The sequence below is a fragment of the Bufo gargarizans genome, chromosome 6, assembly GCF_014858855.1.
Source record: "Bufo gargarizans isolate SCDJY-AF-19 chromosome 6, ASM1485885v1, whole genome shotgun sequence".
Lineage (NCBI taxonomy): Eukaryota > Metazoa > Chordata > Amphibia > Anura > Bufonidae > Bufo > Bufo gargarizans.
This window is the reverse complement of record NC_058085.1, coordinates 235,052,571-235,066,530: the sequence shown is the minus strand read 5'-3', so window position 1 is coordinate 235,066,530 and position 13,960 is coordinate 235,052,571. Positions and strand designations below refer to the sequence as shown.

At 43.9% G+C, this 13,960-nt stretch overlaps 1 protein-coding gene across 1 annotated transcript; it reads right to left on the bottom strand.

Annotated features, from left to right (window-relative positions):
• Window positions 1-6,190: 6,190 nt before the first annotated feature.
• On the bottom strand, window positions 6,191-13,208 carry LOC122939808 (zinc finger protein 605-like). The gene is made up of 7 exons (XM_044295973.1): window positions 13,091-13,208; window positions 12,363-12,500; window positions 12,088-12,279; window positions 11,879-12,002; window positions 11,655-11,752; window positions 10,762-10,873; window positions 6,191-7,947 (listed from the first exon to the last, which is right to left on the bottom strand). Exons 2-7 carry the CDS (start codon window positions 12,441-12,443, stop codon window positions 7,166-7,168), a joined length of 1,389 nt encoding a protein of 462 aa, XP_044151908.1. The 5' UTR covers window positions 12,444-12,500; window positions 13,091-13,208; the 3' UTR covers window positions 6,191-7,165.
• Window positions 13,209-13,960: the final 752 nt, after the last annotated feature.

Sequence of the window (13,960 nt, the reverse complement as noted above, 5' to 3'; positions counted from 1 at the left end):
GAACCCGAACAACAAGAGGGTCTAGGTCCTTTCACCAATTTGAAAATAAAAAGTAACAAAATGCCACCAATGTCTCCAGAACCATCTTGCATTGATGTTTTTCTGGACTTGGTCTCACATCAAATTGAAGAGCTTAGACCATCGCACTACTCCAATATTGACCAGATCCAGGCCACTGTGATTTCCGACCTTGAGATTGACCGCTCCATTGTAATCAAACCCTCGGATAAGGGGGGGTAACACAGTGATCATGGATCAAGGCCAATATAGAATGATGTGTGGATCTCTTTTGCATGAAACCTCTACATATGAGGTGTTGCCTCGGGATCTGACTAATGATTTCAGGTCTGAATTGAAAACCATCCTTGAGGAGGCAAAACTGGCACATATTATCTCTGATGAGGAGTTCAAGTTTTTATTACCCTCTTGTCCTCGCATGGCCACCTTTTATTGCCTTCCCAAACTTCATAAGGGAACAAATCCATTGAAGAGACGCCCCATAGTATCAGGAGTGGGTAATTTATGTCAAAATATAGGAATATATGTTGATCAAATCTTGGCCCCGTTTGTGACCACCCTTCCCTCTTATACCCGCGACACCACAGATCTCCTCAAGCGGCTGGAGGGCATCTACACAGAGGCAGACATTCTGCTCTCAAGTATAGATGTAGAGGCGTTATACTCGAGTATTCACCACTCCCTGGGTCTCCAGGCTGTGGAATTCTTCTTGAGCAGTCGCGGTCGTCAGTATCACGCCCACAGTCTCTTCATCCTCCGTCTGCTGGAATTCGCGCTCACCCGCAAAGTGTTCTCCTTCAGCGGCAGGGTCTACCACCAACTCTGAGGCACAGCGATGGGGAGCCAATGTGCCCCATCGTATGCAAATTTGTTCCTGGGCTGGTGGGAGGAGACTCTGCTCTTCACAGATGCGGGATCCGCCACCATGGACCCAGTGGGACTGTAGGCGCGATACATCGACAATATTTTCATCATTTGGAATGGTGATGATGTCTCGTTCTGTTCTCTAGTGGAGACACTGGACAACAACACCATAGGTCTCCACTTCACTAGTGAGAACAATACCACCCGCCTGCCAGTTTCTAGACGTCCTCATCTCTAAAACAGAGGAGGGAGAGCTGACTACGACGGTCTATAGGAAACCCACTTCAACCAATACATTGCTTAAGTGGGAGAGCAGTCATCCGCTCCCACTTAAGAAAAGTATTAAAGGGGCAGTACCTCCGCCTTAGGAGAAATTGCTCCTCTAAAAAAGAATTTATTAAGTAGGCCGATGACTTGCGGCTTAGATTCCGTCAGCGAGGGTATCCTGATAAGGTGTTGAGAGGAGCTTTCAGGTCAGCCCTAAAAGAAGACAGAACGAATCTCCTAGTCCCTAAGTCCAACCAGGCACAGACTGGGAACTTCATCCGCCTGGTCAGTACTTTTGATCGGGCAGCACCTGAGGTCCGAGACATTGTACGTAACAACTGGGGCATTTTACTCATGGATCCAGATCTAAAAGAGGTGGTGGGGTAGTATCCACATCTTACATACCGCAGAGGATGCAGTCTTCGTGATAGACTGGTCTCGAGCGAGTTCATACCCCCTGCACCTTCTGGCTCCATGTGGCTACAGTCCAACATCAAAGGTTGCTATAGATGCAGTGGCTGCATTGCGTGTAGCCATATGCAAACTGGCAAGACTTTCCGCAGTAACATCACTGGGAAAGCATACACCATTAATCACTTCATAAACTGCAGGACTCGAGGGGTGATCTACCACCTTACTTGCGAATGCGGCAAGGGATATGTCGGTAAGATCATCCGCGAGTTCCGCAGACGAGTGGGCGAACACCTTAATGACATTTCCAAGGCCAAGGACACACCAGTGGCCAACCACATTCATAACCATCATAATGGTAATGCCCATGTGTCTGTCATAGGCATTGACAGGGTCCTTCCTCCGCATCTGGAGGGGGGGGGACTGGGACCAGGTGATCCTGCAGCGTGAAACCCGCTGGATTTACTATCTAAAAACCATAGCTCCATTGGGCCTTAATGAACAGCTTAATTATAGCTGTTTTCTGTAATCGTCCGGTCACCATTGTCATTCAGCCATATCCACTTCTTAATTTAGCCCTAATATTAGTCAAACTGCCTTAAATTAAGCCTGTTGTCTTTTTAGCCTGTACATATGTAGCTCTGCTATCCAAGCATTACATTGCTTTGCTGAAATATGAGACCTATTTGACTGTTGGTCTCCCCTGTAATTGTTGACGACTCCGTGGTATAGCTCCCGGTGTCCCGATTGGCTGGCAAACAGCCCGCCTCCAGGGTGTAAACTTCCGTCCCTCCTCCTGACCTGCGTGCCAAGTCGGTGCAGCGGCTTGTGTGCTGCGTTCCACGCTTCCCTGCCCAGTTTACATGCTCCTCACGTTGAGCACGCTTCCATCTATGTCGCTCCCCGGGTGGGACGCGGCACGCAGGCCTGGGTCATGTGATTGGGCGTACCCGGCCTCATGTGACCTCGGAGGGCGGTCCTGGATAACTGGCGCACTGTGCTCTGCCTTTAAAAGTGGTATTATCAAGGTCCCCCACAGGGACCTCGTTATGCTTTATTGCTGTACACCACTGTGCTGATGCGGCCCACTGGCACGCCCGCCCTATAGGGCCACCTGCGTATACAATCGTGTTGTCTGGTCCCACTGGCCCGACCACTGTCTCCTGAGCCTGAATGGTCCCACTGGTCCATCCTAGCGCCTGTTTTGAGCCATAATCGGCCTTAATTGGCTAGCTCAAAGTTTTTAGCCTTTTGGCTTTAACTGTTGTTATTTTTCCCCTTTAACTACAGGCTTGGTTTGCCTGTTACCCTAAAATCTATACTTCCCCATATGAGTTTTGTGTAAATGAAACGTGACACATTGGGAACCTTTTAGGGTACATCAGGGATACCTTATATTTGTTTGAGGCAAGACTAATGCTGCAAAAGAATCTTCTACCTCAGACAGGTTCCCTTGCTCTTCAACTTCTTCTCTATCTATCTTTGTATCTTCTAACAGTGGCATGGTAATACTAAGCTCAGACATTTTACTTTTAATGCAATACTGACAATTAATATGAATATTAAGAGTCCTTTCACTTTAAATGAAATACTGACAAATGCAGAAATAAATGACTGTCACTTTAAATACAACAGCGATAAATGCAGGCAATAAATGTCTTTCACTTTAAATCCTTTCTACTACAAACTGTCCTTTGTTTTTATTTAAAGTCTATTTCTGAACACACAAAAAAATTCTCTTTATGCCAAAGCCTATATGCAATGATAAGTAATAAAAGGAAAGCTCTGACCTTATTCTGAAGAGCAGGAACAAATGTCAATCTTAAGGGAGAAGTGTCTTTTCTTGATGATCCAATGCTCTCCGCTGACTTGCGATACTCTGTGCAGATTTGTGATGCTCTGTGCAGACTTGCGATCATCTGAGATGACTTGTGATGATCTGTGATGACTTGTGATGCGCTGGCTTGGATATGCTGTTGCAGGCTTAATGGTGGGAAACTAGCTGACTGCAGTATATGGTCTCTCCGCGGATAGTGGTGCAGGGACTCTAGCTCTGGACTTTGGCCTCCCACCATGCGTCTCTTTCTCTCTCTAGGGATCGCAGGAGGGGTGGCGCTCTTTCTCTGACTATCTTGCCTTTGCCGTTCTGCCACTTTAACAGTCGGCTGCAGTTTGACTAATCCGCACGTTCTATGGTATCTCCGCTGAGGTGTCTTTGCTTGCTCACTCAGAGAACAGTTATATGCTGGCGCTCCGCTGCTCTAATGCGCTCTTTACTGTGCAAGTTGAGCAGCGCTATTACTTCGCCCTCTGAGGGCAATAGTTCCACTGTGGCAGGCGCAGCACTATGAAGTGCCTTTTGCGCTGTGGCATTAGAAGAGTCTTGTTATCTCTGACTTTTAGTACTAACCAGACTGTCTGTTACTCTGTAATTCCTCTAGCAACGTTCTATGGCAACAGTAGGTTTAAAGAGCACACCAAATGCTTCAAATAACTTCTTTAAAAACTTCAACTTTTCTTCATATATAACACTGCCGCCTCCGCAGCAGATAGTCCATGTACATAACAAGTGTTGAAAAGATATCACCTACTTTTCCCCTTAAAAAAGTGACACCGTATTATGTCCAGACCTGGTCCTCTGAATTAGGTAAAGACATCTCAGAGACAGAGGTTTTACGAATACACGCACACTCACATGGCTTTTCTAAGTGCATTAGGGTCCAGGAGCACTCAAATAAGGTCATAACCCAGTGGTACAAGACCCCCAGACAGCAGTACTTGAGGGACGTGTGATTCTGATGCATGCTGGAGATGTGGAGCTGAAGAAAGTTCTTTAAGCCACATCTTCTGGTCCTGCCCACGTCTGATAGAATTCTGGGCAGAAGTTATTCATACTACTAATGTAATAACAGCCAGGGCTCTTGATCTAGCCCCAGAGTATGTACTACTATGGCTCCCCTCTGGTAACTGGCATCCTTCCAAAAAAGATCTAGCTACACATCTGATCCAAGCTGCTAGACTTTTAATACCCCTGAAGTAGCTAAGTAGGGATCATCTAATAATAGGTCAGTGGAAAGAGAAGGTGGAGCAATTATATAGAATGGAGGAGCTCGTAAGCTGGGAAGAAAGAAACCACGATAGGTTTCTACGGATGTGGGGTCCCTGGAAGAGATATTGCCAAACCAACAACCCCAGTCCAAACACACAGAATTCAGATAAGCCCTTGACACAAACTACCTGAGATTCTATTAAAAATATCACAGCAATGACAAGTTCCGAGGAAATGGCAAGGGAATAGTTGGGTGGCCCTCATCCCCTTACCACTTTTATTTCTCCCACATGTTATTCAAGGAAATGCAGTAACAAGAGTATAATGCATACTACGGGTAATTATAGAATATGCTTTATGTGTATTGGATGATATGCAACCACATATTCAAACCTGTATTTTTCATTCTTTCTGTATACTTATACCTTTACTAGGCCCATGGTATGTGACTATAATTAAGGGTCATGTATGTACTTGCTTAATGTTGCTGAATAATAAAAAGAAATTTGAAAGAAAGAAAAGATATCACAAAATGGTGGTATGCATAAGATGGTGGTTCAACTGTTCAATCTTGTCATTCAACATGAAATGGTGGATATATTTCTCTCTTCTGTACTCTCACTTTAAGTTATTTAAGCACTTTATGATCTCTCTGAGAGGTATATCTGAGGTCTAACTAATAGTTCTGCTTGCAGTATGCAGTTAGCAGTGACTATTTGCAGATTGGTTGAGTATGATCTGGTATGGTTGTATGTAATTTGGATTGCAATATTGAATCTGAATTTGTATGCTTGCAATTTGTATTTGGCAATTTGAACTTGATATTTGCAATTGATTTGATTTGGTGGAACTGTAAGTAAACACATATATAACTGGTTCAATATACAGTTCTAATCACAATACTAACAATATGAACATTATATAACTGTATATCTAAATACCTATTTTGTCCTCTTGTTCCCATAAAAACACAGCTCTCAGTGGAGTGAATGTCTCTTCAGCTCCTGTCTCTGGTGAATAATGATTCTAGCTGCTCCTGCTAAGGGAATTCCCAGACAGGCTGTCTGTGAGGCTGGCTGTGATTGGTGAAAACTCTTGCTGTGTGAGAAGCTGGCTATGATTGGTCTAGACTTCTGCCCAGCAACAACTATGCTTTCTGTTGTTTCTGCTGTGTCACTGAGCTTACCTTACATTACAAAATGAATCTTAAAGGCATATTATCTTTTTCTGCTTCTGTTAACACAAAATATATATGACATCCAAAACATGATGTCACAGTAAATAACTCTGCTTTTGTCTTTAACACATAAACATAGGAACTGTATTAAGGCTATTAGCAGGTCTAGCTGTATACACATATAAGCTATACTAGCAACCTAGGACAGGTCCTAGCTGACCAGCTACACCTCCCTTGTTCCAGTTGATCCTTTTAGTGGTCAAGCATCCTAGTCTCACCAACTGGTTGTCTCCAAATGTACACACAATTTTTCATACTATAGCGCAACTGCAAAAATTCATAGGTATGAACCGTTAGATACGTTCGACATAAAGAATCACATACCAGTACGTTTTTTTGCCAAATGAAAAACAATTTATTATTAGACATTGGTCAAGGGCTGAAATTGATGGGTTGATAGAGACTTTCAATTTACATAATGGGGGAAAACCTGGGAAAACTTGTGGGCCTTGAACCAACCCCTGATGCTAATGTAGATGGGGATGTTTGATTTTTGGGTTAAAGGGAATCTGTCACCATTTGCTTTATATCAGTAATGCTACCATGCTGTTGTGGAGTCAGACTTGGTTTAAAACATACCTTTGTTATTTTTGGGTGGATTTTCTATGTCCAGAAAACAATGTGTATTCTATATGCAAATTAGGGTGCAAAGTGCCCAGCAGGTTGTTTCTAAACTTTGTAAGAGCTGAGCCCATCCATTGACAGTGCCCAGTACCTCTCCCGTGCACTCCTAACTACCTGCGATGCCCTACCCCTCTGCTGGTGATGTCAACTCTCTGCACGCTACCTTGGCCTGTCCTTCACAGTATATAGTAAGGGCATCGAGCCCCACTATACTTGCGCATGCGCAGCGCAGCGCAGCTGGTATTGTCACTGTGGGAGCACCACGGTCTCACAGTGACGGAGCCAGTGGAGTTGCTATAACAGTGCCACCTTTCACACCTCCTGAAGAAGGTAGGTGCGAAGATGCATTGGGCATACCAACTATGAATGCATTTGGTAAGCTGGGGCTTACAAGGGGTTAACACGCCGGCATCAGTGTTTTTTTAAATAGAACATTGTCTTAATAGATATATAGACTATACAACATCACCTCTGCATAATATCTAGCTCTAGAAATCACATATCATTAAGTATGAATCTAATCCTCTCATCCTCTTGCACTTTGTATTAGCAGGGAAAAGGAAGTAATAACATTTATGGCTCACAAATACAATTTCATTAACCCACTGATCTAAGGAACTACCAGCAGTTATTCCTACAATACTGCCCCATATGGTGTAGGAATATTTATCTCAAAACTAAATACAATCTGACCTCTAATCTCTATGAATTAGCTGATGTCTCACAAGCCCAGATTTCTGTGCAAAACCTTTTGAGCATGCCAGGCAGGTATATGGCTTCTCTCCCGTATGCGTTCGCTGATGTCGCACCAAATCAGATTTCTGGGTAAAACTTTTCCCACATTCCAAACATGCAAAGGGGTTCTCTACATTGTGTATTCTCAGATGTCTCATGAGTACCATCTTTCGTGAAAAACATTTGCCGCACTCGGGACAATTGAAGGGTTTTTCCCTAATGTGGGATTCCTGATGGCAAATAAGATTGTCCTTTGTCATATAGCCCTTTCTACATTTGTTACAATTAAACTGCTTCTTTCTGCTGTGAAATTTCTGATGTTGAGTAAGTTTGGACATGCATGGAAATTTTTGGGGACACTCTGTGCACTGATATTGGTTCTGACCATTGTGAAGTTTCTGGTGTGCCATGAGATAAGCTTTTTGTTTAAATCTTTTGTCACACTCCAGACAATAGAACAATCCATCTTTCATGTTATTCCCATGTTGTAAGATTAGATTTGGATTTTCCCCAGTTTGCTTTTCCTGAACTTGCATAGGATGAAAACTGGAACATGGAGATAGGTTAGGAGATTCAGTTAAACCTCCTGGATCTATACAATCAGATAGAATTTGCGTTGACCTGTACTGAAATGGATGGATGTCCAAGGTAATAGGATTTGAAAAATTCTTGGGGATATCATGTCTTTCTGTTATCTTTGGAAGATGGTCCTCAGGAAGAATCCCAATATTAGGTTCCTCTCCTGAAAATATAAAAACTATATTAACATATATTCATTTCATCAGGAGTGGAAGGGGAGCCAACAACATCATAGCAAGAGGACATATTCACACTTGCCAATACAGTTTTATGTCTGTATTCAAATTTCTCTTTCATGCATTTTTTAAGCACACATTTTAGACGCTGGTCTTAAAAACTCCTATAGCTGGCGCTGGCCTCTACATAACTTCGGCATATACAGCGCGAGTCTAAATGTAAGCCATCTTTCTTGCTGTCTTACATTTAGACCATTTTCGACGCTTAAAATAGGCGTAGAAATGATGATTGTGATGGGCCTACCGGCCTGTCCCCTTCTCCACCCACACCAAGCTGCCCTTTATTAGACCTGGCGTGAGCGGGGAGAAGTTGCAGATAGTGGCGCAAATGACCTTTGCACGGCAATCTGAGCTACAAATGCACCTAATATAGGCATTTTTCTGGATAGTAAATTACCCCATAGTGTTTTTTTCTGTACATAGAATATTTCAACAGATCCCTAAGGGTAGTGATTGGGAAGTCAGTGGGTTGAATTTAAAAACACATGCTTCATGTTTACATATTGCATGTGTGTATTTACCAAACAGCCCAAAAATTGTTAATCATTTAAAAAAAATATAAGGATTAGGCTACTTTCACACTAGCGTTCGGGGCTCCGCTTGTGAGTTCCGTTTGAAGGCTCTCACAAGCGGCCCCGAACGGATCCGTACAGCCCCAATGCATTGTGAGTGGATGCGGATCCGCTCAGAATGCATCAGTCTGGCACCGTTTGGCCTCCGCTCCGCTCAGCAGGCGGACACCCGAACGCAGCTTGCAGCGTTTTCGTGTCCGCCTGGCCATGCGGAGCCAAACAGATCCGTCCAGACTTACAATGCAAGTCAATGGGGACGGATCCGTTTGACGTTGACACAATATGGTGCAATTTCAAACGGATCCGTCCCCCATTGACTTTCAATGTAAAGTCAGGAGTCCCTATTAATATACCATCAGATCGGAGTTTTCTCCGATCCGATGGTATATTTTAACTTGAAGCGTCCCCATCACCATGGGAACGCCTCTATGTTAGAATATACCATCGGATTTGAGTTACATCGTAAAACTCAGATCCGACAGTATATTCTAACACAGAGGCGTTCCCATGGTGATGGGGACGCTTCATGTTAGAATATACTGAGAACTGTGTACATGACTGCCCCCTGCTGCCTGGCAGATGCTGCCAAGCAGCAGGGGGCAGACCCCCCCTCCTCCTGTAATTAACTTATTGGTGGCCAGTGCGGCCCCCCCTCCCTCCCCAGTATTTATTGTAGCCAGTGCGGCCCCCCTCCCTCTATATTCATCGGTGGCCAGTGCGGATTCCCAATATGATCAGTGCGGCCTCCCCCTCCCTCCCCAGTATTAAATATGACCAGTGCGGCCTCCCCCTCCCTCTATATTTATTGGTGGCCAGTGCAGGTTCCAAGTATTATGACCAGTGCGGCCTCCCCTCTCCCCCCCCCCTAATTAAAATCACCCCCCATCATTGGTGGCAGCGGAGAGTACCGATCGGAGTCCCAGTTTAAATCGCTGGGGCTCCGATCAGTTACCATGGCAGCCAAGACGCTATTGCAGTCTTGGCTGCCATGGTTACTTAGCAATAAATACAAGCATTATATTTACCTGAAGAGCTGGATGTCTGACCGGCCGGGCGCTCCTCCTACTGGTAAGTGACAGGTCTGTGCTATAGGCAATGCGCCGCACAGACCTTTCACTTACCAGTAGGAGGAGCTCCCGGCCGGACACAGACATCGCAGCTCTTCAGGTAAGTATAATGCTTGTATTTATTGCCAAGTAACCATGGCAGCCAAGACTGCAATAGCGTCTTGGCTGCCATGGTAACCGATCGGAGCCCCAGCGATTTAAACTGGGACTCCGATCTGTACTCTCCGCTGCCACCAATGATGGGGGGGGGGGGGGTGATTTTAATTAGTGGGGGGGGGAGGGGAGGCCGCACTGGTCACAATACTTGGAATCCGCACTGGCCAGCCACCAATGAATATAGAGGGAGGGGGGCCGCACTGGTCATATTTAATACTGGGGAGGGAGGGAGGGGGAGGCCGCACTGGTCATATTTAATACTGGGAATCCGCACTGGCCACCGATGAATATAGAGGGAGGGGGGCCGCACTGGTTACAATTAATACTGGAGAGGGAGGGGGGGCCGCACTGGCCACCAATAAGTTAAATACAGGAGGGGGGGGTCTGCCCCTGCCTGGCAGCATCTGCAGGCAGCAGGGGCAGTCATGTACACAGTTCTCAGTATATTCTAACTTGAAGCGTCCCCATCACCATGGGAATGCTTCTGTGTTTAGAATATACTGTCGGATCTGAGTTTTCCAAAGTGAAAAATCAGATCTGAAATAAACAGTTATGCAAACGGATCCGTTCTGAACGGATGCAAGCGTTTGCATTATAGGAGCGGATCCGTCTGTGCAGACACCAGACGGATCCGCTCCTAACGCAAGTGTGAAAGTAGCCTAAAAAAAAACTATATGAAACTAAACAAATACATTATTGAAAAAAAATCTAATTGTAAAAAAATTATTATATTACGCATTCATATTTGATCATATATTAATATGCAAGCCGTGACATGACACATATTACTTGCACATGAAACTATCCCCTGAAAGTTGGAATGGGTCAGTATCTCCAGGCCACATTGGTGAAGAGAATGAAGCTTGAATGATACTGTGAGAGTAGGCTCTTACAGGGTATAGAAAGAGAGACGATTGTCTTGACTGAACATTTCGCTCTTGCTCACCTGAGCAGATAGTAGGAAGTATTTCCTCCATTTGATATGGTTGACAGTTTCCTGCATTGCTCTCTTCTTCTCCATCTATACCTTCAACTTTAATAAAATACAGTTCTTCCCTCTAAAGAGTCCAAACATTATGTATATGATTCAGTTACTTGTGATTAAACATTAGAATCTCTGTTAGAGAGGCATTCCCCAACAATGTTTTGGTTAGTCTGTAAGTGAACGGGTATACGTAATCATTTGCTGCAAATGTTTCATCACGAACATGTACACTCTCAGAGGCCATGGTCAATTGTGACCATAGCATCTGAAGGGTCATCATGACAGAACAGCCACTCCACAACCTTCTGACAGCTCCCGGGCCTGCAATAAGAAAGTTGATATTAAGCCCTGTAGCACAGCCTAATAGAAACACAGCAATTTTACCATAGATTACAATTGTAAACCTTTGGACTCTGCATCTGCTGTGTGGACAGGAAGTCAGGTCAGTTTTTCTACTCATTCTTATGATAGCCTTAATGTCAGGATTGCGACGTCCCATCAGGTGTAACATGACGTTTCTTAAACAAATGATTATGTATACCAGCAACTTTATAAAGTGGAGAACAAAAACGGTTTTCTGGCATTACATTTTTAAAGGAGCTCCCTGGACTTTTACTTTGATTGTCTGCAGTTTGGTAGGATTCTGAACTCCGGGACATCCACTGATCAACACAGGGAAGAGACCTTGGCACTCACGTGAGTTCTGCATCCCCTTCATTGTTTGCACTGGCTTTTCAAATTAGTTTCAACACTCACCAATCAAACATTGATGGCCTATTGTGAGGATAATGCTACAGAATATCCCTTTAATAAAATCACATTGATTACAAATTTCAAGGACAGGCAGGACATACCTTATAATCATGAAGGATATTATAATTTTCCTCTTGTTCATCCAGAGGAAAATCCTGGTCGGGACACCTCTTTAATAAACTTTTCTTACTGGACCTCTCTATAGAATACAAATACAGTGGCTGAATATGTGGGTGATGTGGTGATTATATTATACTGGTATACCTACAGGATCCTTAAGACTGCCATATCTTTACAATAAAAAAAAACCAAAAACTATTTTTACCCAGTGATGTGAGGAGCTGGTCATTTTCCACGATGACATCCTTGTACATATCCTTATGTTCTTCTATATACTCCCACTCCTCCATGGAGAAATAGACAGTGACATCCTGACGCCTTATAGGAACCTGATATACACAAAGTCAATGTCATCCTCCAGGCACCTACTTTGGTGTCATTATATACTGTCCCAGTATTCCCTGCCGCACTCACCTCTCCAGTCAGCAGATTAATTATCTTGTTGGTGACTTCTAGGATCTTTTGCTCATTCTTTGCGTCAAGTGTCATGTGTGCATGGGTTGAAGACTCCATAATGGAGGTCTGGATTCTTTTCCATCTTCCTGACTTATGATGATCACTAGTGGGCTTCACAGCCTCCTCGGACCTCTTTATGGGTCCATAATCCTAAATAGTAAGACAGACAACACTAAATATGATAGGTCATTTCTTTTATACTATTCTGTGAAATCACTCCCTGAATCACTCACCTGCCCAGTCAGCAAGTAGATGATCTGCAGGGTGAGATGTAATAGTTTTCCAGTCACATGATCTTGGTAGGTGATCATCATGCATACTCTGTGAGCGGGATGTAGTTACGGTGTAAAGATGTAAGCATGAAGTAACCTCTGTAGAGACATAACATCAGATTTTTTTTATGTCTATTAATCTATCTCATGTCCTCGACAAAGCTGGACAGTCCTAGATTTTTATCAATAGTTCAGTTCCATAGGACACCCAGCTGCTGTCCCAGAAGAAGTCATCTGTAGAAGAAGTGGCTGTACATGTTCTGGGGTCACCTACACTGTTATGATGGCACATTGGCTTTAAATAATGGAAATACTGTCACTGTTATGAGGACACTGTGGCTTTCGTTGCTCAGGGGGCACTGCTTGCCTAGAATTATATCACGTCCCCATTGCTCAGTTACATTTACTAGGGTTTGAAGGGAAATGTCTATATGAAACCACTATATGCCCCGTCTGATATAATAAAACATGTAATTTACCTCTTGCTGGAGGCAGAACAGTAACATAAAAATCCCCTCCTGTAATAGGCTATGAATGTGCAGATTGAACTTAAGGGACTAAAGGTAGTTCTGTATCTGTTCGGTTCCAGCGTGGTTTTAGGGGAAATACTTTCCAGCTACCCCAATAAATGCCACTGATGGAAGGTCTTACATTTGTATCTTCTAGTGTTTATTTGATGTTAACATCACCTGTTAGTGCAGCATATAGCCACAGAGCACAGTCCACCCAACAGCAGATGTTAGATCCTGGCGGTCTAAAGGACCTTTGTTGATTTCATGGCCATGTGATCAGTCACATATGTAGAAGGAGTTAGAATCCAGGCCTTGCTATTGGAGGAGTTAGAGCACCTTTCATTATGTCATGACCATGTGATCAGTCACGTGTAGGAGGAGTCAGAATTCAGGCTGTGCTGCTGGAGGAGTTTAAGAACCTTTCATGATGTCATGACCATGTGATCAGTCACATTTGTAGGAGGAGTCAGAATTCAGGCTGTGCTGCTGGAGTAGTTTAAGAACCTTTCATGATGTCATGACCATGTGATCAGTCACATGTGTAGGAGGAGTCAGAATTCAGGCTGTACTGCTGGAAGAGCTTAAGGACCTTTCATGATGTCATAACCATGTGATCAGTCACATATGTAGGAGGAGTCAGAATTCAGGCTGTACTGCTGGAAAAGCTTAAGGACCTTTCATTATGTCATGACCATGTGATCAGTCACATGTGTAGGAGGAGTCAGAATTCAGGCTGTACTGCTGGAAAAGCTTAAGGACCTTTCATGATGTCATGACCATGTGATCAGTCACATGTGTAGGAGGAGTCAGAATTCAGGCTGTACTGCTGGAAAAGCTTAAGGACCTTTCATGATGTCATGACCATGTGATCAGTCACATGCATGCAAGGGGTCAGACGCCAGGCTGTGCTGCTGGAGGAGCTTAAGGACCTTTCATGATGTCATGACCATGTGATCAGTCACATGTATGGGAGGAGCTAAAGTATTTTTCATGATGTCATGAACATGTGATCAGTCACATGTATGGTAGGAGCTAAAGGCTTTTTTC